This window comes from Panthera leo, chromosome B4 (assembly GCF_018350215.1).
Source record: "Panthera leo isolate Ple1 chromosome B4, P.leo_Ple1_pat1.1, whole genome shotgun sequence".
NCBI classification, from domain to species: domain Eukaryota; kingdom Metazoa; phylum Chordata; class Mammalia; order Carnivora; family Felidae; genus Panthera; species Panthera leo.
In genome coordinates this window covers 138,340,276-138,364,904 of record NC_056685.1, presented here as the reverse complement: position 1 = coordinate 138,364,904, position 24,629 = coordinate 138,340,276, and the positions used below count along the sequence as shown (strand labels likewise).

General features: G+C 57.2%; 1 protein-coding gene across 4 annotated transcripts in view; it reads right to left on the bottom strand.

Moving 5' to 3' along the window:
- TBC1D22A (TBC1 domain family member 22A) overlaps positions 1–24,629 on the bottom strand; it is a 320,415-nt gene that overhangs the window by 200,757 nt on the left and 95,029 nt on the right. For all 4 annotated transcript variants that reach the window (XM_042948144.1, XM_042948145.1, XM_042948147.1 and 1 more), the window contains 2 exons: positions 20,952–21,080; positions 17,986–18,048 (listed from right to left, as the gene is read on the bottom strand). In XM_042948144.1, the coding sequence (XP_042804078.1) occupies positions 17,986–18,048; positions 20,952–21,080 (192 nt within the window). The remainder of the gene's footprint in view (positions 1–17,985; positions 18,049–20,951; positions 21,081–24,629) is intronic.

Below are 24,629 nucleotides of genomic sequence, written 5' to 3'. Positions count from 1 at the left end.
AATGAGTAACACCTTCACGCACACGCATTCACACACGGTTTCCATCTTACACCAACAGCCTTCCAGGGAGACCTGGAAAGAATATTCAAACAAGAGCAAAAGACAAAAGTCGCTTGGCCCACGGCACCATCCGGCATTTCTCCTGCGCGGACACCAGAGGGCTGACGCGTGCTCCCGCGACGGCACATCACCCGCTGAGGCTGGAAGCAACGCGGGACGAGTCCACGCGGTGGCACAGAGGACGGACACGGAGCAGGGTCCGCGCGGGACAGGACCCCTCTCGCAGACCCTAGCACCTCTCAGCAGTCACAGCCCCGCCCGGGCACCAGGGAAGCCTGAGACGGCGTCACAACTGTGCGTGGCCTTTCCTCACCGTGGACGGGGTGGGGACAGGCTACGGAAGCCAAGGCACAGAGACCACACCAGCGTGAGGAGACTCGGCTGCCCCCAGAACCACTGGGCGGGAAGCCTGCTTCAGGGCCCGGAGCCAGCAGCTCAGGCCACACGGGGACAAGCGGGAACAGCCGAGCGGGAACAGCCAAGCGGGACACACTTATGACAGTTTAGCACACAGAGCGTGTGGCCAGCTGGGCTGCCGTGAAGGCCAGCTAGGCCTCTCCTCGCTAAGAAAACCCAGAAGTATGCATCCAGCTCACTGGCAGATTTCTATCCCGTGCTGGAAAGTTCTAGCAAAGATGACCAGCAGGGTGGGAAACTCGCTTGCATGCGTGCTCAGTCACAACACGGCCAAGAACCGCAAGGCCTGGCGGGGAAGGTGCATTCCCACCACCAGCTCACTGGTCAGCCTCAACCTGAGAGCCACAGGTGAGGCAAGGGGGCCGAGAGAGGTGACTGTACTTGCTCTGGCCCTCACCCCTGCAGAGGGTGTTGCGCAGACAGCCCCAGGGGCACCCAAGGATGGGGCTCAGGCCACCTGTCAGTCATTGCCGACGTGGCCCTTGTCCCCTACGCAGGGCACCCAGAGACAGGTCAGCCTGCCCTAGAAGAAGTTTCCAGAGGAGCCGGGGCACCCACAACGGACACCCACACAGTGCAAGGGGCCGTGTCTGCAGTGCCCGCCAGGTCAGAGGCCTCAGGCCGGAGCAAAAGCCTCTGTGGCTGTCACACGACGGCCAGGCCTGAGGCGGGCTGGGAGCAAATGACCCGCGTCAGCCCCACAAACTCGTGGATGGAAGGACTCCACAAGGGTATGGTCTGCACAGACGGACAGAGCAGAAACACACGAGTGCATTCTGGGGGCCACTGAGGGCGAAGGAGGGCAGGAAGGAGCCACTGGGGACGGCCCCAAATGCCACCGTGCGTATGTGGGCTTCAGAAAGCAACCTCACAGTGATAGTAGCTAACGTTTATTAAATGCTCATCATCCCAACCACCTTCAGTTAGCTCCTCTAATCCCCCTCTAGTCCTTTTTTCTAATGTTTTTTTAATGTTTATTTACTTTTGAGAGACAGAGACAGAGTGTGAGTGGGAGAGGGGCAGAGAGAGAGGGAGACACAGAATCCGAAGCAGGCTCCAGGCTCTGAGCTGACAGGATAGAGCCCAACGTGGGGCTCAAACTCACGGACCATGAGATCGTGACCTGAGCCAAAGTCGGACGCTTAACCGACTGAGCCCCTGGGTGCCCCAAGCGCCCCCCTAATCTTGGAGGTGGGTATGCTTACTCCCCCACTTTCTGAGGATGCGGCAGACAGACCCAAGATGGCCCTGTGTCCCCCACCTCCTGGTGTGACCTCACCCCCTTGAGTGTGGACAGCCCCGTGACTTGCTTTGCACAATTCTGTCACCTGAGAGCACAACCCATCCCGCCAGGAGACGCTCTCCCTGCTACCACACTGAGAGCCGCACATGGAAAGGGCCGTTCTCGGCCGAGGGCGGCCGAGAATCAGCAGGAAACCGAGGCCCCGGCTCTACAAGCAACCAAATCCTGCTGGCAGCCACGTGAGTCTGGAAGCTGGTCCTTTCCCAGTCGAGCCGCAGTGAGTCGGCAGCCCAGATATCACCTGACTGGCCCCCGGGGAGACCCCGAGCTAAGACACGCCCAGACTCCTGACCCACAGGAACCATAAGACAACAGACATGAACAAGTGTGTGTTGTTTTAAGCACTGGGTTTGTGGCGATGCTGTGACGCAGGGGCAGACAACTAACACACACGAGAGAGCTGAGGCACTACGGGCTGAGCACTTTACCCAGAGCAGCAGAGCCAGGGGTCACGCCAGAAGTGCAACTAAACGGCGGCCTCGCAAGGCTTATGAAATGCCACCACCGGTACACTTTTTTTCACATGTACATCTAACAGGAGAAAAACATCAAAAAATGTTACTTGTTTAGCAAGAAAAGAGCGTGCAAGGTGTAGGAGCCCCTGGGGAGCAAACTGCATCTAATTGCTTTCCACCTGCCCAAGGCCCAGCGGGGACCTGGTCATTAAAGGGGCCTGGTGTGCACGCGTGTGTGTGCACAGATAGGGGGTACGTGCCTGCGTGTGGCGCATGTGCGTGCAGGCGCTGGTGTGAGGTGCGTGTGCATATGTACACGTGTGCATGGGCATGTGGTACGTGTGTGCACGCAGGTGTGTGGTGCATGGGCACGCATGTACGGGTACACAGTGTGTGTGTGTGTGCGCGTGTGCGCATGTGTGGCCTGGAGGAGAAGCCAGAGCTCAGCACGCAGGAATCTCCTTTCCTGCTCTGCAGCCTCACCTGGGAGGTGGTGACATCAGCACGGGAGCCCTCCCACCCTTTAAGCCCGCCCCACACTTTCAGAGAGCTCCTCTCTCTCCCCTCTCTCTCTCACGCACACGCGCACACCCCTAAACCTGCTCACAAGCACGAATGCACGCTTTCCCCCGGCAGCCCAGGCACTGAAGACAAGTGGGTGCGGAGGCCCCACGAGCCCCGCCCAGCAGGGCGCGTGCAGGGACCCGAGGCGTCCCAGGGCACCCAGCACCCGTGCAGGCAGCTGGCGTGGCCTCCTCGTGACTCCCAGCCCGGCGGCCACGGGAGGACTGAGAAAGCCGCAGGCCCGGGCTCCTGACTCAGCCCCAAAGCTTCTCTCACGCACAGTCTCGAGCAAGCCGTCCCGAGACGGACCGGGCTCCACTGGACACCGCGTGAGGGAACCGAGGAAAGCACCCGGGGGCAAACGCGCCCGGCGAACACGGCCGAACGAGGGAGGCGGCAGCGGGAGCCGACAGTGCGGCCGCTCAGACACAAACACGCAGCTCGAGGGCTCCCAAAGCGCCGTCTGTGAAGGAGCCGACCCCCGCCCCTCCCGGCCCTCCAATCTGCACCGCCGTGCGGGCTCCGGGGACGCGGGCCGGCCCACACGCTCACACCCTTGAGGACAGTGCTCCGTATTTGTATCACTTTGGGGGGGACATTTTAGGAACTCAGCTCTCCCATCAAGGAAAGCCATCAGTTAGCTCGGACTATTTAGATTTAACTCCCCTTGATCTCTCTTGATAACCTGCAAATTATACTTTTAAGGCTTTAATCCCGGTAACGTGTAAGTAAAGGGACAAATGGCTCAGTCGTGAACAAAAATGGCTTTCACCACGTCAGGCAGGCTAACATCCCGAAAGAGCACCGCCCGGGGAGGTTTGGGACACCGGACGCAAATCCGGCTCGCCACTGAGCACACGCAGGCCGTCACTGCCCCCAGAGGTCTGGCCGAGAGGCCGCGGACAGCGGGGGCCTCCTGGTGGCTTCACCCCCAGAGCAGCCTCCGAAGAGCGTCCGGCCCCAGCCCGTTCTCTCGGCTTCACGGCCGCCAGCTTAGGGGCCGTCATCTCACGTCGGGTCCCCTGTGACACTCTCCCGGCTGGCCTCCCTGCTGACACCCCGTACTCGACACCCCCCAGGGCGGCAGAGGGAGCTGCTGACACATCGGGCCACGCCGTCCGTCCGTCCGTCAGTCACGCTGTCTGCCCAAGACGGGGAGGGTGAATGCAGACTGTTGGCCGTGACCCCAAGGAGCCTGACCTGCCCCTCCCTTCCCCCACCTCATCGCCTCCACTGGGTCCTCGCTCGCCAAAGCCGCCACTTCTGTCCCCCTCGCGGCCTCTGCTCTCGAACTTGTCGCAACGCCCTGCTCGCAGCCCGACCTCCCAGGGCACCCCCGATCTCCAGCATTTAGGTGTGAGTTCAAACGCCGCCTCCTAAGAGACAGCTTCCTTTACCAGCCCAGCCAGAACAGCACCCCTCTTCCCAGCCTGCGGCCCCCACCCACTTCCGCGGGAGCCCCCCCGAGGAAGGTCCTCCCGCATCCCGTTCACGGCTGTGCCCTCAGTCCTGCCCCGTGACAGGCACGGAGGAAAACCCTAGAACCCTCGCTGGCCTCACGGAGGCGTGAATGATCCGGGTCCCCCCACCCTTCAATCTGACCCTCCGCGTGCCTTTGCTCTCCAAAGCCTGTGCCGCTGATGAGCGCCGACCTTCCCGTTCCGGTAACGGCTCGGGCCAGCCCGGGATTTCGGCCAGCTCCTTCCCTTCCGTGTCTCCATCAAGTGATGCTCCAGACCCAGCTTCCCAGAGGCCAGCCAGTCGGGACCTCGGGCCCCCCCGCTTGTCGGAGAGGAGAAACGGACTCAGGCGCGAAGCAGCCCCAGCGAGGGGAAGCGGTGCGGGCAGCGTGTGGTGCCGGCGGGCTTGGAAGAGGAGACGACAGGCAAACAGGGAAGTGAAGGCCGATGACGACTTCTTCAGGAGGGAGGAGGGGCAGAGCGCCAAGCTGGGCGCGCCCAGAGGCAGGGGACAGCACGGGGCTCCAAAGCCAGCGAGCCGAGTCACAGAGATCTCTCCGCGCACGATCGCTTGGTCCCGTGCGCGGAGTTCATGTTCCTCATGGGGAGACGGTCCCGTCTCCGAGCCAGGAGTCAAGGTGGGGGCTTGTGGAGGCTGCGCCAGGCAAAGCGCCCACGCCCACCCCCTCGGCACCAGGTCCCGCCCCCTCGGCACCAGGTCCCGCCCCCTCGGCACCAGGTCCGCCTTCGGGAAGCGCCCAGCACCCTCCTGCTCGGGGAACATGCCGCCCCCAGGCCCACCTGGCCTGACTGCAGACAGCGGCACGAGAGGCCACCGCGGTGCTGGGCGCACGCTGACGTCCACGCCAACGTCCACGCCAACCGAGTCACGTCCCCTGGTCACGAGGAGGCTCACGCGACCCACATACCGGCGTCTGTTCTGGGCGAGCACTCCCAGTTCTTGCTGTCCCTACAGAGTGGCACCCAGAGCCATTTCCCTGGAACAGCCATTAATTCAGAAAATAAAAAAATAAAAAAATAAAAAAAAAAACACGGATTTATGTTTCCTCGGCAAGAAAGGGGGAAGAGAAGGTAAACAGCTGGCCTACACGTCCCTCAGCGTCTGTTCATCCCGTCAGACTGTCCTGCCGCGCCAGGGACACGCCAGGAAGCCACGCAAGTCGAGGTCCGGCACCAGCCCTCGCCAGCAGCTCCGGTCCCACGCGCCCTATCCCGCCGGCAGCGGGGCCAGACGGCAGCCATCCCTCTACGGTGGCAGGCAGAAGCATCTCTTTTACAAGGTGACACACAGATCAGCCTCGTCTAGACCCCCAAGGAAAAGCTTTCCGTTAATTGCAATAATGCAGAAAAGATTTCCGCGTAGAGAGAACGTCTGGTGCCACTGGGAGCCCACAGATCCGGACCAGAGCAGCATTAAGTCCCAGCCGCCTGCAAGCTGAGGACGGTGTCGTGTGGAGGGGCGCCACGCAGCCGGGCGGAGGGGGCCTGCAGGAAGCGTGGGGCAGCAAGAATCCCAGCACCCCCCCCCCAAGGGCCCCCAGGCACACCCGTGAACCCAGCCACACCACAGAGTTTCCCCCGGCTCCAGCAGTGGGCAGGCCCCCCCCTTCCGGCTCCCATCCCCACTCCCATCCAGGGGGGCTGGCTGCAGAAACCGGAATGGGACAGGGGCCCAGTGGCCCCAGGAGACAGGGCTGCTGCAGGACCCCAGGGACGGACCTAAATCTGCAGACAGCAAAACTAACTCGCCCGCCAGAGGCCATGCAGGGAGGAAGGCCACGACCACAGGCCGGGCCGCCGAGGCCTCCTCAGACACGACATGTGCAGCTATCGGGCTGAGGGCTGCTTTCTCTCTTTCCTTCTTCTTACTAGGATTTATCCTGGTTTGTTTTTTTGTTTTTTTTTTTTTTTTTTTTTTTGCCTTAAAACACTTCACGAGTTTCCTTTGCTTTAAGTTATTTATTTAGAGAGAAAAAGAGAGAGAGCGCACGCACACGTGCGCATGAGCAAGGAAGGGGAAGAGAGAGAGAGAGAGAGAGAGAGAGAGAGAGAAATCCCAAGCAGGCACCGTGCTCTCAGCGCCGAGCCCAACATGGGGCTCGAACCCACAAACCATGAGGTCACGACCTGAGCCAAAACCAAGAGTCAGACGCTCAACCGACTGAGCCCCCGGGCACCCCTGCTTTGCTTTCGCTTAAAATCACAAAAACTAGCACAGGTTTGAGTCCAAGTCATTCAGAATCATTCAGAACTCCCTCCCCAACTCACCTGACATCGTCCCGTGCCCGGGGCCCCAGCGCCCCCACTGCCTCCCCCCCCACCGACAGCTCACCTCGACGACCTCAGCCCAGCTCATAACAAGATCTGTGATGGCTCGAGCTACAGTGCTCCCCGCCTGAGCATCCATCACCGCCTCACAGACCAGGAAAGCGCACGTGACCGTGAGCACATCGGGACCGGACCTCTGAGGGTCACCCCGAAAATATTTTGCCATTTGATGGCCATCATAATGAGCCGCCCACAGATCAGACGTTGCTCAGGGCGAGTCACGAGGAAAAAGGACCCCGTTCCCCACGCCGCGGGCCGCGGGCTCCTAACCCGCATCAAACACCTGCGGTTCCTGTTCAAAGCCTGCGTGGAGCCCTTTCCAAGCTTTTGCTCTCAGGCTGGTCAAAGATATCACAAGGAACTGCCTTCCTATCACCTTTCCCAAGCAGGTGCTTTCAAAGTTCACAACATGACCCTTCAAAGGGGTACAGATTAAGCACCAGTTCCCTTGAATTCACAGCCCCCGACGGGCCTGGAGACGAGCTGGGGGCAGGCACTCGCTCCTGCCGGCTTCTCCAGCCCCGGCGCCCTGTGGTTCCCTCACACGGTCTCAGCTAAAAGCAGAATCCGAGAGAAATCTTGTGAGGGACGTCCGTGTCTCATCCTCTACCGAGGCGCCCCCACAACAGCAACGGAACAACCGCAAGGAAAAATGACTCCTGCATGCCCCCCGCCACCCCACCCTAAGGAGGGAGGTGCCGGGAGAATAGGTCGTTCCAGGCCACCGCCAGACCCTTCACTGCCCCAGACCCCACAACAGAGCCCGATTCCCCAGAGCTCCCCCGGGGCCCAGGCTCAGAGGAGCCCCCAGAGGCCAGAGCTAGTGCGAAGTCCCCCAGGGCAAAAAGCGAGAAGAGACAGCAGTTCACCAAAATCAAGGATCAAAAGCCAGAGGGGCCAAGCCAGGAATCGGGAGGAGAGGCCCAGCCAGCTGGCCAGCGGCCTCAGGAGCGTGGAGCCAGCGCCCGGCCAGCCCGGCCCCCGGGGCCCGCACAGGGAGGCCGCGGGGCACTGCCACAGGAGCTTCCCGCCACGTGCCCAGGCAGCTGGGCTTGGGGCTCTAGCTCATCCTCCGGCAGAGCCCCGTCTACACTGCCGGACCACAGGCACCCCAGCCCAGGCCTGCCTTGCCTGCCTGCACAAGGTGGGTGCACCAGGGAGGCAGGGCGGCCCCGGCTGGGATTGGGAACATTCTTCCCACAAGGTTTCTGAGGGGCCAGGTCAGGACACGGACGCTCCCCAGAACTCGGAAATGGGGACCACCAGCAATTCACCTCCAAATTCAAGCGTCCCCACAAAGCACCCTCCCTGGGGCTGTCTTCCCGGACTCCATGCACGGCAAGAACGTTCGGCACCACACACGCCGGGGTTTCCTGGGGACTTGATGGCGTCTCTACTGTTTCAGGCACCCTGCCCTGCGACGGCACGATGCTGAGGACACGGACCACCCCCCGGCACTTCTTCAGGGGGCCACGGCCCCACAGCGTGGTCTGCCAGAGGGCCGGGTGACCTGCCAGCGGCTGTGGCAAGAAAGGTGGCACTGGCTGGCACAGGACTAGCGGGGGCAGGGCAGGCAGGAGCACCCGGGGAGGGGGAGAGAGGCGGTCACGGCACACGGCCCGAGTAAATGTGGAGTCAATGTCGTGCCATCAGCTTCAGCGGCGGTATCACCTGCCACAGGACAATAAAGGCAGGATGCCCCATGTACCGAGATGTTGGGTGAAACCAGAACGAGCTGCATCGGCTCTAACAATGAACACGCCCTGCAGGGCGCCTGGGTGGCTCAGTCGGTGAAGCGTCCGATGTCGGCTCAGGTCATGATCTCACGGTTCGTGGGCTCGAGCCCCGCGTCAGGCTCTGTGCTGACAGCTCGGAACCCGGAGCCCGTTTCAGATCCTGTGTCTCCCTCTCTCTCTCTGACCCTCTCCCATTCATGCTCTGTCTCAAAAATAAATAAATGTTAAATAAAAATTTTAAAAAATTTAAAAAAACAATGAACACGCCTTGGGTCTTACAGGCTATTCAAGTTCTGCCCACGGTCCTGATGTTCTCGTCTTTGTTACAGAGCAGGAATTCATTAAAAGTAGTTCCAACTTTAAACTCTTCTGGAAGTACCTTTCTACGGATCAATTTATGCTGAACTGCAGTCATAAAACCAGTTGCCCTTTCTTGTTACCACCAGGGCTGGAAAAATGAAAATGTGACTGGCACTCCCAGTCTGCTGGCCAAACTTCAGACACCTGAGCAACCAAGAAAGATTTTTTCCTAAAAAGCTGAAAGACTTTCTTGCGCAGAAGGTTCCTGGGAGGGCAGCGCTGCCCGGCTCCACTCTGCAAACCTGCGGCTCCCTCCACGGCTCCCCAGGTGGGACCGGGGCAGCGCTTGGGGCGCTCGGGGCGCCGAGCCACTCTGCATTCTACAAAATGAAATCCACGTAAATGGAAAACGTTGCTGTGCTCACGAGGACTCACAAAACTCTGATTTCAGAAATCTGAAAACACGGCACTGTAGGCACGAGCTGCGTGACTTCACAGCACAGCAAGCACCGTGGAGATAACTTCTGGGCAGAGGGCAACAGCAGATCCACAGTTGTGCTGGGAGAGCTGTGGGGGCCACGTCCCCGGAAACCCCGGAGCAACGTGGCCCAGAAAGAAGGAATTATTACAACGTAAGTGTTTGCAACACGACCCAAGGAACACCGCCCCCACGTGAGTTCTAACACCTGATGAACGACACCAAGTAAGAACCCGTGACAAATCCAAAATGAGCATTGAAAGGCAACCACCTGGGGCACCTGGGCGGCTCAGTCGGTTGAGCGTCCGACTTCCATTCAGGTCATGATGTCGCGGTTCGTGGGTTCGAGCCCCGCGTCGGGCTCTGTGCTGACAGCTCGGAGCCTGGAGCCTGGAACCTGCTTCGGATTCTGTGTCTCCCTCTTTCCCTGCCCCTCCCCTGCTTGCTTGCACTCTGTCTCTCTCTCAAAAATAAAACAAACATTAAAAAAATTTTTTTAATTAAAATTTTAAAAAATAAATAAAAGACAACCACCTATCACGTAAAATATACACCAGGACTGCCCCTGATTCTTTGCCGCAACGTGGTCAATAACGTAGGACTCTCTTAAAGCCAGCAATGGTGCCAGCACCAAAGCCAGCAATGGTGTGGCGTTTGAATGACTCGACATTGACCTCCTTCAAATGTGACGATTTATGCCCCACACTCTGTGCTCAAGGCAGGTGTTTGATAGGTGAGCCGACCCAGACGTCTCACTACACTCAAGACTGAAGGACAGAAAAGCAGCAACACTGTCAAACACAACATCACAGTGTCACTGTCACCTGACCAAACGTTCAACACAACAGACATGGCCACATGTCACAGCGGCGAGAATGACTGGGGCCCAGTCAGAAAGAAGCATTTTTCAAACGCAGGAGCCACCAGACTTCCCCTCTGGCAGCGTGGCCCGTGAGACGGCCACCTACCTGGTCCTGAAGTCACTGAACCCGTCCATCCCACACAACCCGCGTTTACCTCGGATCAGTCGCCTCAGTGCCAGGAAGGCCAGGAATAAAATCCACCACATTTAGAGGATAAAGGAGCAAAAATGTATTCTCCTATCAGATGACAGGGAAAGGAATTGATAAACCTCAGCACCATTTGTGACTTTAAAACCACGAGCAAGGCACCGTCCCTCACGTGATAAAGAGCACCTGTAATGCCTAGAGAAAATATCCCAAGTCAGCACAACGCGACCAGGAGTGACAGCAGGATACCTGCTTCCCCCACTGTGTTTGGTTGTGGTAAGAAGTCTGAGCCAGCAAAAAAAAGAAAAAACAATAAAAACAAACAAAACAAAACAAATAAAGAAAAATATATAGCAAAACAGAAAAAAAGAAACTGCCATTATTCACAAAGTAATACGATTAACTTCTGTAAAGCCTCAACCACATCTACACATAAAATACTTGAATTGGGGAACAAGGTAAGACTTGCCAGGTAGAAGGTTCACTGACAAAAGTCAACAGCCTTTCTAGAGAGTATCAATGCAAGACAAGAAAAAGAACACTGTCTAGAAATAAAAGATCAGGAGAGCTAAACAAACACAGAAACAAAATGTGAGTTCTCCCCGACTGATCGGCAGATTCGGCGTGACTTCCAGAATTTACACGAAGCTATAACGAGCTGATTTCACATTTATACGAAGGCCCATAAACAACAGCCAGGCTCGGGCAGCCTGGCCTGCAAGACAGCAAGACAGCGAGACCAGGACACCTAGACAGGAGGAAGCCGGAACAGGGACGATGGACACACGGAGCGGCGGCCCAGAGGAGCCCAGAAGGAGCCCAACGTGTGCGGGATTCTGATGTAGCACAGAGCTGATCGGCGCGGGCGGCTTCTCCTGGAGGGACGTGTGCTCAGAAAGCAGCCGACCGCGGCGAACCACACAGAGTGGATTCCAAACAGACTGTGCTGCTAAATGTAAAAGGCAGAACTTCAAAACTCTGGGAAGAGAGCTCAGACTTCTCTGAAATCTCGAGGTTGAAAAAGAGGTCTTAGGACACAAACAAGCATATACGCGTAAAGGAGAAGACGGGGGAACGGGCGGCGGTAAATTCAGACTTTCTCGTCACCACGAGTGAAGAACAAGCCACTAACTGAAGGGGGCGCCCGGGTGCATCCACACCCACGACGGACTCCGCGCCCTGAACAGATCAGGAACTCAATTCCGTGGGCAGAACCAACCAGACACCAGCACCCCAGGGACAGGGAACAGAAGCACTTCACCAGAGAAGAAACACAAATGGGCAAGAAACCGAAGAAAAAAAACTTCACTTCATCCGCACTCACGGAGGTTCAAGTGAAAAGCCCAACGGGATGCACCTCCTACCCCTGGCCAGAGCGGGGGACCCGGCCTCACAGTCCCATGTGGTGGTGAGGGTCAGCATGGGACACTCCCCCAGCACGACCGCCTGGTGTGACCCAGTGCGATCCCAGCACCCGCCCCCGGGGCCTCTCCACACACGCGCGCGCACACACACACAGGTGCACGCGTTCACGCACGCACAGAGGCACGTGCACAGCGACGCCCTGAGAAAACACACAGCGATGAACTTGGCCCAAATGCTCGAGCAACACGAGACTGGAGGGCTCAGTGCACAGACTGAGCAGCAGAACGCAACACAGCACTGAGAAGTGACCTCCAACCACAGGCACTGACGGGTAACGCTTAAAACCAAATGCTGTCTTGGGGTGCCTGGGTGACTCGGTCAGTTGAGGGTCCAACTTGGGCTCGGGTCATGATCTCACGATCCGTGAGTTCAGGTCCCGCGTCAGGCTCTGTGCTGCCAGCTCGGAGCCTGCAGCCTGCTTCAGATTCTGTGTCTCCCTCTCTCTCTGCCCCTTCCCTGCTTGCACTCTGTCTGTCTGTCTGTCTGTCTCTCTCTCTCTCAAATGCGGGGGGAAGAAAAAAAAACACCAAATGCTGCCATATAAAGGGCAACCACACATATACTTAGAATAATCCCATTAAAAAATAAAAACCATAAAGGGCAAAAACATGCATACGCATATAAACACGTGATAAAACCATACAGAGAGGCAGGAAGACAGTCACTCGCTGGGAGACGGGAGACGTGTGGGAGGGACACAGAGGGGACCTCACAGATGCTAGCTCCTGCTCTTTCTTCAGCTAACGGTGGGCACCTATACGTTAATGTTTCATTATTTCCTTAAATGTGAACATAAACGTTACAGAAATCCCTCTGCTCTGGTAGGTTTTACCAGAAAAACAAAGAGACAGGAGAAGAAAGATCTACGGACCCGATTCCCGAAACACGTCCAAGGAGACTTCGGTGGACTGATTACAAAACACCCAAGTACTCCCTGGGCTCTCGCAAACCGCATTCCCACCGCTGGCGGGCAGAGGCCCAGTGAGGAGCCCGAACGAAGAGACGAGGGGTGAGAGGCCGTGGACAGGTGGGACACCGACCACCACCCACGCGCATCCAGGCCGTGAGGACCCTCCGGTGTCACCTCGCACGTGGAAGGACCTGCAGAACGGCTACACGTGACGAGCGTGTGCTCTACTGTGTCACTCGCTCATCCGCTGCCCCAGCGCCAGGCTGCGGGGACCGGGGGACACAAGGGCCCCGGGTCCTGCCCTCACAGCCTGTGCGGTCCTAGCAGACACAGCGGGGGCCTCAGCCGTGGCCAGAATCCCAGCAGACGGTTCACAGATGCACTGACTCTCACCAGCAGATGCCTGCCGGGCAGCAGGGATGGAGACCACGGGCGTGAAGGCCGCCGCCCCTCCGAGGGTGGTCTAACGGGACAGGGACTCTGAAAGGGCAGTTGCCACAACCCCGCCCGGGGGCTGGAGCGGGAGACACAAGGGCGCTCCTGGGTCACCGGGGCAGGAGCAGGTGAGGCTGGCCTGCTCAGCTGAGAGGGGGGGCGGGGGGGGGGGGGGGTGGTCAGGGGGCCGGCCAAGCACAGCGGGCTGCTGAGGAGTGGTCCTCCAGATGCGAACGTCAGAAACCCACTTCGATGTGGCCCCAGAGCCAACTCCGGGGCCTCCAGAGGCGGTCTTCCTCCCGGCCACCACCGGCCCTGCTGTGGGCGGGCCCACGCGGCTCCAGGCACAATCAGTCTACGCCAAGCGCACGGTCGCAGTAAGAGTCCACTCTGAACGACTGCTTCTATTTGCCGCCTAAAAAATGCCCATCCTTCAGGGCCATGGAAAGCTCGTCACGCTAATTCTAAGAATTGCACGTAAATAATGTGGTTTTAAAAGCCTGCATGTTTCATTATCCTCCGCGTCTGTTTAAATGTAACGAGACATCGCTTCTCCGTGGCTAACTGGAAAAAGCATCTTATTTCCCTAATTTGTGACATTGCTCTAAGAAGCAGATAACCAGAGGGCAGATAATATAATAACCACGAAGGAAAAGTCACTTGGTAGACGATAAACTTATCAGTAGAAAAGGCCCAATAGGGATATTTGAATATCATTCCCCTAATAAACTCACTTCACCCTCCATGGTAGCCACGGGCCCACAGGTCAGAACTTGTGTGTTTTCATGTAATAGATTGAGTGAGCTCAACACCGGACAGGAGACCAAAAAAACAAGCAGCCAAAAACTTACGAATTTTACTTTCAGACAATGACATCGGATGAAAACAGTAATTACCAATTTCGACAAAATCTTCTGACTCCCATGAGGTTCCAGGAGATGCTCTGGGCACCGTCACCGCGAGGGCCCCAGCCCTGCTCTCCGGGAGCCGACAAACAGGGTGAGCGAGTGGCGTCACGAACAAGCAGTCAGGCCGCACACACCAGGCGTGAATGGGGTAGGAGAGCGTTGCAGGCATGTGGCGCGTCTGATGAGGCAACCTCCCAGGTGAGGTCTGAAGGCCCAGAGGGACCCAGACCCTCAGGGGTCACGGGCGAGGGAGAGATGGGGATCCGGTCAGCTGTTCGGAGCAGCTGGCTCTGTGGCACGTGCAGCTCTCGCACCAGAGTTCGGCCGAAACAGACACCGCGGAGGTCTGCCGTCCCCTGGGGCCCGCTCCACCGTGGGGACGGGCGGGGGGCGGTGACCCCCCGACCAAGGCTGCGCCTCTGCTCTCTGGCCGAGAACCGCCGGGTGACGGCCATCCAGCCCGACTCCATCCGCTCTGCTCGCTTCCAGGCCTCCCTCTCGGCAGGTAGGCGAGCCTGAGGCCCCTGAATCTAGCTGAGCTCCCATAAAACAGGGATTTCCGGGCCGAGCTAGCCCAGAGAACAGGCAGGCTGAAGATTCTAAAAGCAATTCAACGGCGAGCAACAGACGGAACGGACCCTCCATCAAAGACCCGCGTGTGGCAAACCAGCACACGTAACAACACACGCCAGTCACCAGGGAAAGGCAAGTTATAAGCCCGCAAGGTACCATCACACGCCCGCCAGGAAATGGCTGACATTAAAAAGCCTGCCGGTACCGAGTACCGCTAAGGATACAGCACAAGCCCTCCCACGCACCGCTGGCGGGCACGCCGACCGGCACAGCCACCTTGGAGAATCGTCTGGCGGTCTCTAATGAAGTAGACACACACCCACTCACACCACACAAGCACCCTGCTCCTAGGTCCTCGCCGCAGAGGGGCGAGCAGGGGCCTTCACCAGATCTCCACACAAAGGTTTGTAGCACATTTTTTTGTGTGAAGACCCACACTTGGAAAGAGCCCAGGTGTCCACCAACCGACAAACGGGTCACCATGCCAGGACACGTCCGACAACAGCGTCCTACCCAGCAGCAGTGCGACAACGTGCACGCGCATCTAAGCACTAAGAGAAGGCACTCACGAAAGTCTGGAATTTGTGGGATTCCGTTTGCACGCAATTCTTAAAAGGCAAAGCTCCAGAGACACGGAAAGCAGATCAGGACTTACATGGGCAGGGGTGGGGACAGGAGGCTGACAGCAAAGGAAGCGAGCCCACTCTGCAGGGTGATGGAAGTGTTCTATCGTGATTCAAGGGGCTGCCATAGTCCCAAGCACAGGTGTCAAAACCAATCTAAATGCACACTTACAATGGGTACACTTTACCGTCCGGCCACCAGACCTCAAGAAAGCCCACAGGAGGAAGCGGACGGTTGTGGGGGAGGGGGGCGGGTGGCGAACCGAGCGGACTGCGCATCCCCTACTGGAGGGACAGGAAAGTGTGGGTAGATGGGGGATGTGCCGAAACCCTTCTTCTGGGCGGTCAGAAGGCCCAGACGTCAGCGAGGCACACGAACCAGCTAAAATCCGACTCACGCTGTCCCGGTTCCAGACGGTCAAGTACAGCCACGTGACTAAGTTCCGGCCCGCGGGACGGAAGCACAGGTACCGGGAGCACCTTCTAGGGAAGAGCGGTAAGGGGACGGGCGCGCCCTCCTCACTCCTGCACGTGGAAGGGAAACGCGGTGCGGAGAAGCTACAGCAGCAGCCGGGGCCCCAGGGGGTGACGCCGAGCACAGCGGCAAAGCCGCCTCACCGCCAGGGGGAGCCCGTGCGGGAGACAGGAACGCCCCCCCCCCCCCCCCCCCCCCCCCCCCCCCGTCCCGCCAGGCCGCCTGCTGTCTGCGGCAGACCCCTCTGAGCCGAGCCGCCACGACCCTGCCAGCTCTCCTCTACGAGCGACGTGTCAAGTGGTAGGAAAAATATAAAAATGACGGTAAACCGAAGGTCTGTGGCAGACTCTATTTTCCATTAAAAAAAATAAGTAAAAAAGAGGTCATGATATGTTCTCCCTCGTTTTGCAGATACGGTTAAGCACAACCATTGAGAAGGACCATCAAAAGCAACCGCCTCAAGACGCCTGCTTCTGTGGGAAACTAATTCTCTCCTTTTGTGTGCTATAATCCACAGGCACTTCTGCTTTCATAATCCAGGATTTTCGTTCAACAAACTTACTAAGCATATAAGAGACAGGAGAGTTTAAAAGTGTGTTTGCCAGAGCACTCAAGACGCAAACAAGTGTCTCAAACCGTAAGTAAAAAACATTCCACTTTAAAGAGATACCATTTACGAGAGTAACAAAAAAATGTGATAACTAAGAATAAATCTAATAAAACACACACAAGACCTTTCCCGGGACAAATTTTACAGGTACACTGAAAGGCGTCACAAATGGCCTAAAAATGCAGACGGTGCATATTCACGACAACAAAGAGGATTCCATAAAGACGTCAATTCCCCCCATCTGATCTACAGATTCTGCGCAAGCCCAGCCACGAATCAGACAGACAGTAAAGACAAAAACGGAACAAGCAAGTCCCGGGAGTCTGACTGTGAGAGTCGGGTGGGAGCGCACAGGCCTGAGGCCTGGAGAGGACCACGGGCACCAGGGCCCCGGCAGCCGTGGGACTCGGGACGAGGCTGAACTCGCCGGCAGGTGGGTGTCGAGGGAAGACCCCTTGAATTCTAGGACAAGACAGAGAACAAAGACGCACGTATGCAGGCGTAAGGAGGACGCACACCAGAAGGGACGCTGCAAACACGGGGAGACAAGCTGGAGGCCACACTTGAGGCCGGGCCTGACAGGTCACTTCAGGGGAGAGCTCACTGGAGGGCGACCTCACCTTGTAAGCAGCCGGTGAGTACATACGAATGAAAAACGGGAGTGTGAAGGACAAACGAGCAAAGCTTCAGATGAACCTATGGGAGCGGACTGACTACACAAGGTACGTGTAGATTTCTCAAGAAAGGCACAGCAGTGCCAACCAGAAATGAAGGGGCCGAGAAGTTCGGCCGCACTGAAACGAAGAACTTCCGGTCGTCAACGCCACCCAGAAGGAAGTGAGAAGCAGCCACAGGATGGGAGAGGACGCGTGTGACGTGCAAGCTGACAAAGATTTAGAATCCCTAACACATCAGGATCGGCAGCCAATAAAAAACTAGATCAACCGCCCACAAGAAAAATGGGCAAAAGACAGAGGGCAGCACCCCCCCGAAAAGGGACCACGGAAACATTAACACAGGAAGAGATCACGGCCACCAGGAAGGAAAGACATGGAGATGACGAGCAGGAGGAGAAGGCCCGCTGGCGGGACAGGAATGAGGAGGACGAGGGGCGTGGTCACAAGGCGTGGACGAGGAGTGTGGACAAGAGTTAGAACAACAAGGAGCATGGACGCTGACCGTGGATGCGGGGCGTGGACGAAGAGCATGGACACGGAGCGCGGGACTCGAACACCCCACAGGCGAGCGTCTGAGGAGGGCAGCTCCCCCGGGAGCACACTGACACCAGGCCTGACAGGCTCCCGGGCTCACCCCCACCCCCACCCCAGCACAACCGTTCTACTTCTCAACGCCCCAGAGAAGGGCCTGATCACAACACGTCAGACGAGCCAGACGTCCGGCGACAGGAAAGAGCCACAGAAAGTGTGCAGTATTTGACTGACGGACGATCGCCCAAGAGGACACACAGATGAGCTGAATGTTAGCAAATGATGTGGAAGAAAAACACGAGCTGCAGAGAGAAGGCCACGGGACACGGGCTGAGGTCACGGGATCACAAAGTCAGGGGGCCGCTCACGTCGCGGGGGCCCTTCAAGAGCAGGGTAGGCACCATGGGCGGCTCCAAGGCCACGGGTCCGACGTGAGTGGGGCTCTCCCCGCAGGTGGGGAAGGACACGTGCGCGCACTGCACGCACGCCTACCCGTGTCTTCCGTACGCGTCAACGCCACACACAGAACAGCGACTCCTGTCCGTGATTACGTTCTCGAGGGCCACCCCACAGGGGCTGTGGGTAAAGCACCCCAACCGCACAAACCACGTCGCTAGTTCCGAGGGCACCCACCGCCCCGACCCAGGGAGACACCGTCCACAGGAACTTGCGATCCTGGCTCTTACCTCGGTCACTTTGGGCTGAAGTATCAGCGCCTCCGGACTCATGCGAGGGATGTCTATGTGGATCTGCGGATGCAGGGAGAGAGGTGTTATTTCCAAAGGTGACAGATGTCGGCGTAAGAGCAGTGCTCATCGGCGATGAACTGACCCAGGACTCGAACCCGCTCCCGCCCCGAAAGTACCGACTCCCCCGTGGCCGAGTGCTCGAGGGGGCAGGTTCTAGCCGCACGGGCCCAGCACGAGGGCTTGCCGACGCTTCCCGCGCAAACACGTGCTGCCCGATCAGGAAGAGAGCGGGCCCTCGGCTATTTAGTAACAGAATCCATAGCAATTAGCAAACATTGATTCCCGGCCTCGGACACGGGAGCAATTCAGGTACATCAATAGCGGACGAGTTTTCGGCCGTGACAGCTTCTTCTTGGCGCCCAGGCCACGTTTTTCTCCACTTCACAGAGTCCGTGGGGACCCGGGGCACTTTTCAAAGGAAGCACTCAAAAACCTCTGCCAGCATCGGCCGATCCCTGCTTGCGCGCCGCCTGACCCGAGAGCCCTAACGAAGCCCCCGACACGGCAGACGACGACACCCGCAGGTCCAAGCAGCAGCGAGTAAGAACGTTCGGGGCTTGAGCTGGCGCCACGGGCCGGCTCCCAACGTCCCACGGGCACGTCCGCCCCTGGCCAACACCGTCACCGTCCCCAGTCACCCAGGAGGAGGCCACAGAGGCTGAAGGAAGACGTGCACATCGTAATGCCGAGAAGGAGCCAATGCTCAGGTTCGTTCCCGTCAGTACGTGCCCACAAGGACTCCACTATCCACGGGAACAGGACAGCATCCTCGCTCTGCCTCACGGGCACGACAGCCTGGGCACCATGACTGAGGCCCGGGGCCCAGCATCCTTGTCTAGAAGGTGCCTGCCACATCCCCCGGAGGCTTCCCTGGTGAAGACCACCTGAGGTGGAGGCCATCAACCGCGCCGATGCGAGGCGTGGCGGCTGCTTCCCCACTGACGGGTCCCTGCCTGGAGCCCTTCCCTCGGCGAGAACCCGGGCGCCAGCAGCCCATCAGCAGCACCCGCCCGGGGAGAGGACCAGGAGGGGCCCGGGGGCCAGTGGACTCGGTGTTCGGGGCGGCACTGAAGGACAGCGGGCAGGAAAGCGAGAGAGGGCAGGAGACGGCCCGGAGGAAACCATCAGCCCCACGCCCCCTGAGCAACGCGGGGAGGAATGGAAGAAGCGTGGGCCTACGGGCGGCAGTGCCGAGAGGGAGGGGTGCAGTCCAGACCGGGGGCCAGACGACCCTAGTCCGACCGCGTCCCCTGCCCCAGGGCGCCCTCAAGGGCCACCCTCAGAACACGGCTCCCGTGCCATCACACTCCGGTGGGCGGGCCAGTGGACACCGTACCTACACCTGCCGTCTGTGCCAACGGGAAGGGGCTGGACACGCGAGGCGGGCCTGCTTGGCGGCAAAGCGAGCCGACATCACTGCCGCGGATTACGGTTTTCTCCGCGATGTTATCGCAAAAACATCTGGGGAATTCACAACAACACAGAAGCTTTTTATTACCTATCATCGTAACTGAATAAAGACACATGCGACCTGTATTTAATTAACTCTCCCTCAAGAAATTCGAAACAGAATACAGTCTGGTAAATCTCACAGATAGATGCTAGGTGTCATCCTTTGGAAGTCTTTTCCTCGAATAAAAATGTATCAAAAACACATCCAAAACAATACCAAGTGGAACCATTCCCTAGAATTAGTGAAGTGGAAAGAGAAAGCAGGCAAGCTACTATTGCCCCAACCAAATCCAAGTGCAATCTATCTTAAATCCGTTTCTCAGGGTGCCAGGCAAGCAGCGCCTTGCGCCCTGGAGCACCAAGGAGCCAGAGGCAAGGGCCCCGCCCCAGAAGGGCCTCTCCCCGGGTCCTTGCTCTCTCGCATGGCGCTCGCCCCCCAAGCTCGACCGTTTCCCCTCCATGAGGAAGATCTTCTCAGAATCCATTTCCCTTAAAGAACTGTTGGTCACCAATCAGAGGGAAGGCCTGTCTTGGGACCTGTGTAACAGATCTACACCAAAGTGACGAAGAGATGTGGAGAGCCCGTACCTGAGGCAGAAAGATTCGGCAAGGCTCCTTCACCCAGAAGGAGGGTTTCCAAAAGGAAATATTCAGTACGAACGTGTCTCGGGAAAGTCAGAAGCTGACTGAAGAAACAGGAAGCAGAGCTATCAGTTAAGAACCACCTTTTTGCTTAAACACAGCGCAAAAATGAATGAACGAATGAATGAATGCAGCACAAACCATTCTGCATTTCACACATTACAAAGACAGCAAGAATGACAAAGTCCTCAATGAGCTTTTCTAACAGCAAATTCTGAATGCACTCTGAACTATAAATCAAATGTAAGGATTCTTCCCCTCATACACACTGTCAACTGTTCAAGAAGCCATAATTACACCATTTTGTGTTCAACGAGGGAGCAGAAATGATACACTGGCTACACGTTTTGCTGGAGATGAACTGCACCCCCCCAGTCCAGCTGCCCAGTCAGCTCTCGTCTACCCACACCCCACCCCTCCGTGCCCCAGAGAGTCAGGGCCCACAAAGCCCACGGAGACTCTCCTCCTCTGATCGGTCCAGCGACATGCCTGTCCGGGTCCTACGGGCCCAAGAGCAGCTCTCTGACACAAGAAAGGCCGGGCGGCTCCCGAGGCACGTGTCAGGGCACCAGCAGGGGACCTCAGGCATCCGCTCTGCAACTCCAATCAAAAACATCCTCGTCACTTTTATAGAAGGAACCGGAGATGAGCAAAGCACTACCAGCAGGAGCACACCGTCACTTGTTCATTCGTCAGCAAACACAAATCCGTGGCCCGGTTAGGAACGCGCCAGAGCAAACAGCCCCTCCCGCAAACCATCACCAGGCCAGGGCCCCTCACGGGACGTGGAGCGAGGGACAGGCGCCCACCTGCCTGTAGGTGTCCTGGTGAGCGTCGTCGTGCCGGGAGTCGTAATAGTGCTCGATGAACGCAAAGTATTCTTTCTGCTTTCTCTGGAGCGTGGCTGGTCTTCGCTCCACGTTGGCAGGAAGGTAACCCTGGGTGAGAGAAAGAACAAGAACAAAAAGTAGGTACGGTTAATGCCGACTCACAAAGTGTGAAATCCAAAGGGTCTTAACTGGGTGTGGCGCTCCCAAACGGGGGGGACGAGGACGGTAAGCGGAAACGGACACGAAGCACATCAGGGAGGCGGCCTCCGAGGCACCGGACGGGCGGCTCGGGCTCAGACGCTCACAGCCTCCACCACGCCCGCCAAACCTGACCCGTGGCCACAGGAGTGGGCGTCAGACGGGAGCCAGGCTTGAACTCCGTGCTCTTCGAGAACAGGACTGAGATGAACCTCTGGTTCTAAACGGCTCGCGTGCCTCAGAGAACTCGGAAGTCTGCACGGTCTTCTGACCAGAGTACATGCGGGTGCTCGTGTGTGCTCATGCATACATACAACGTACACACAGGCATGTGCATGTGTGGGCGCACACACACACACACGTACACACATCTGGAGAGATCGTCGCTCATGCAGATTTCCTCCTCTCTCCAAAGACTCGTGGGCGACTGGCAGCCGCAATCCCAGGACATAAAGTGAACTCAAACCCAGAAGGACCAGGCGGCTCAGGGTGGTCACGAAGAGCCCAGTCTCCAGGGCCAGACTGTCGGTGTTGTACGTGCTTTTTATTTCGCTGCTTCTGCTTTCTTTAGCTTTTAGTTTATTTTTTTGTTTTGAGAGGGAGAGGGAGAGGGAGCCCAAGCAGGGGAGGGGCAGAGACGGAGGGAGAGGGCTTGGGAGAGAACCCCAAGCAGGCTCCAGACCGTCAGCGCACAGCCCGACGCAGGGCTTGAACCCACGAACCATAAGATCAGGACCTGAGCCGAAATCAAGAGTCTGACGCTTAACCGACAGCCGCCCAGGCGCCCCTCTTTGCTTCTGCTTTTTAAATCAACATTACCGACATGTCACACGTAAGATGAAATGTGCCTCTTTCAAGTAAACCCTTCCATGACATCTGACAAGGGTACACAGCTGCGTCACTACGGCCCCCCCGTGAAGACGTGGAGAATCTCTGTCTCCCCAAAACCTTCCCCTGTGCTCATCCCCCTCTCAACCAGGAGAGCCCAGGGAGCCGCACGACTCCTCGCGGACCGCCCCGGCCTGGCCTAGAACGTCACGCAAATGGAATCATTCGGGGACCCGCGCTTTGTGTCCGCTCGGCCTGGCGTCTTTGTGATTTTTCCAAACCGACGAGGCGACCGGCACCCATCCCTCGGCTCACTTCTCCACCACACGGAGACCCCGCGGCCTGCCGGCCACTCACTTCCTGCCGAGCGTCCGGGGTGTTTCTAGTTCGGGGCTACTATGAATACAGCTTGTTGGTACTATTCTCGTACAAGGCTTTTATGGCTACAAGCTTTCCTCTCTCGTGGTTAAACACCTAGGAGTGGAGCCTTGGCTCCCTGAGCATGTACACGTTTCGTTTCCTAACAAACTGCCAGACCTTTCACAAGAGATGATGTGGTTTCACACTCCAGCTAACAGAGGATAAGAATTTCAAATGCTCCACACCCTCCCTGATAGTATTGCCCGTCTTTTCTTTTTTAATATTTTAATAGTTATTCATCTTTGAGAGAGACAGAGACAGAACGCAAGTTCAGGAGAGGCAGAGAGAGAGGGAGACACAGAATCCGAAGCAGGCTCCGAGCTGTCAGCACAGAGCCCGATGCAGGGCTCGAACCCACGAACCGTGAGATCGTGACCTGAGCCGACATCGGACACTTAACCGACTGAGCCACCCAGGTGCCTCTCTTTTTTTAATTTTGTTAATGTTTATTTATTTTTGAGAGACAGAGAGAAACAGAGCACAAGCAGGAGAGGGGCAGAGAGAGAGGGAGACACAGAATCCAAAGCAGGTTCCAGGCTCTGTGCTGTCAGCAGAGCCGGATGTGGGGCTTGAACCCATGAACCGCAAGATCATGACCCAAACCAAAGTCAGATGCTTAACTGACTGAGCCACCCAGGCACCCTGTACTGTCCATCTTTAAATATTAGCATTCTGGGGGTGCCTGGCTGGCTCAGTCAGAGCATGTGACTCTTGATCTCAGGGCTGCGAGTTCAAGCTTCATGCTCAGTATAGAGATTACTTTAAAAAAAAATAAAATCGGGGTGCCTGGGTGGCTCAGTAGGTTAAGCATCCGACTTCAGCTCAGGTCATGATCTCACGGTTCGTGGGTTCGAGCCCCACGTCGGGCTCTGTGCTGACGGCTCGGAGCCTGGAGCCTGCTTCGGATTCTGTGTCTCCCTCTCTCTCTGCCCCTCCCCCATTCATGCTCTGTCTCTCTCTGTCTCAAAATAAATAAACATTAAAATAAATAAATGAAATCTTAAAAAAATAAATATCAGCCATTCTACTGAGTGGCTTTAATCGCACATCCCCGATGATTAACAATGTTCAACATCTTCCCACGTACCCAGCCGCCACTGCTTCTCTTCTCTGGTGAAGTGTCTGTTCAAATCTTTTGCCCATTTCTTAAACCAGGTTATCTTCCTAGTGAGTTTTACGGTTCTGTCTTCTAGAAGCGAATACACATTAAGATTATATTCTCCTAATCTGGGCCCTGCCTCCTTGTCTCAAACAGCCTAAGTTTTAAATTTCCATGCAATCCAACTTACAAAGTGTTTCTTTTATATTGAGTGCTTCTTCTGTCCTACAGAGGAAAGATTTCCTCCTGGTCTCTTCCCTGGATGTTCTGAAGCTTTACCTGGCTACCTCCTGCTCATCCCTCCAGCGTCTCTTCGACGGTACTCCTTCAGGACGCCTGACCCAACCCCCGAGGCCAGGCTGGTCCCTCAGGGCTCCAGCTGCTCCTGGCACGAGACCCCCACAGAGCCAGCCCCTCACCGCGCCAGCCACGTGGCAGCCAAATTTTCATTAAGTGAATTCATGTATGAGCAAGTGAACAAATAAATCCCACGTGGTATTTTCCGCCTTTAAGATGCTCCCACATCTGCAGCAGACCTGTGTTTGCTGCTGAACATCTATACCTCCCTTGTTTCCACAGAGCCCCGAAGATCCTCCAGGAACCACACATCCCTGTTCTCAACCCCTTCCTTCAGGAGTGTCCCTGATGGGCCACCCCACTGGCCACAGGGGCTGACAGGCTCAGAGGCAGAGAGGGGACCCAATGCAGGCACAGAAGGCAAGCCCCACGGCTTTTCTTTGCTTCTTCCTGCGAATCGGGGAGAATGTGCAGAGACTGGAGCTGTGGCAGCTGCCCTGTGGCCATGCGGGAGAACCACAGGCTGTGGGTCCGTCACAAAGAGCTGACCTGCAGAGCTGAGCTGGGAGAGTCACTGGCCTTGACGAGGTCGGCCTGAATCCAACCACGTCTTCTCAGTTGTGCGAGCACATCCGTCCCCTTTGCTTCCCCGAGGCATTTCTAGGAGCATCGATTCTCAATGACACTCCTGCATACATTTGCTTTCACACACCGGGGTCACACCGTTAAGCCTCTTGTCCATAAACACATACTGGAATATAAAATGCGAGCACACGCCATCCAAACGGCGGGAGGAATTTGGCTCCTCACATGGC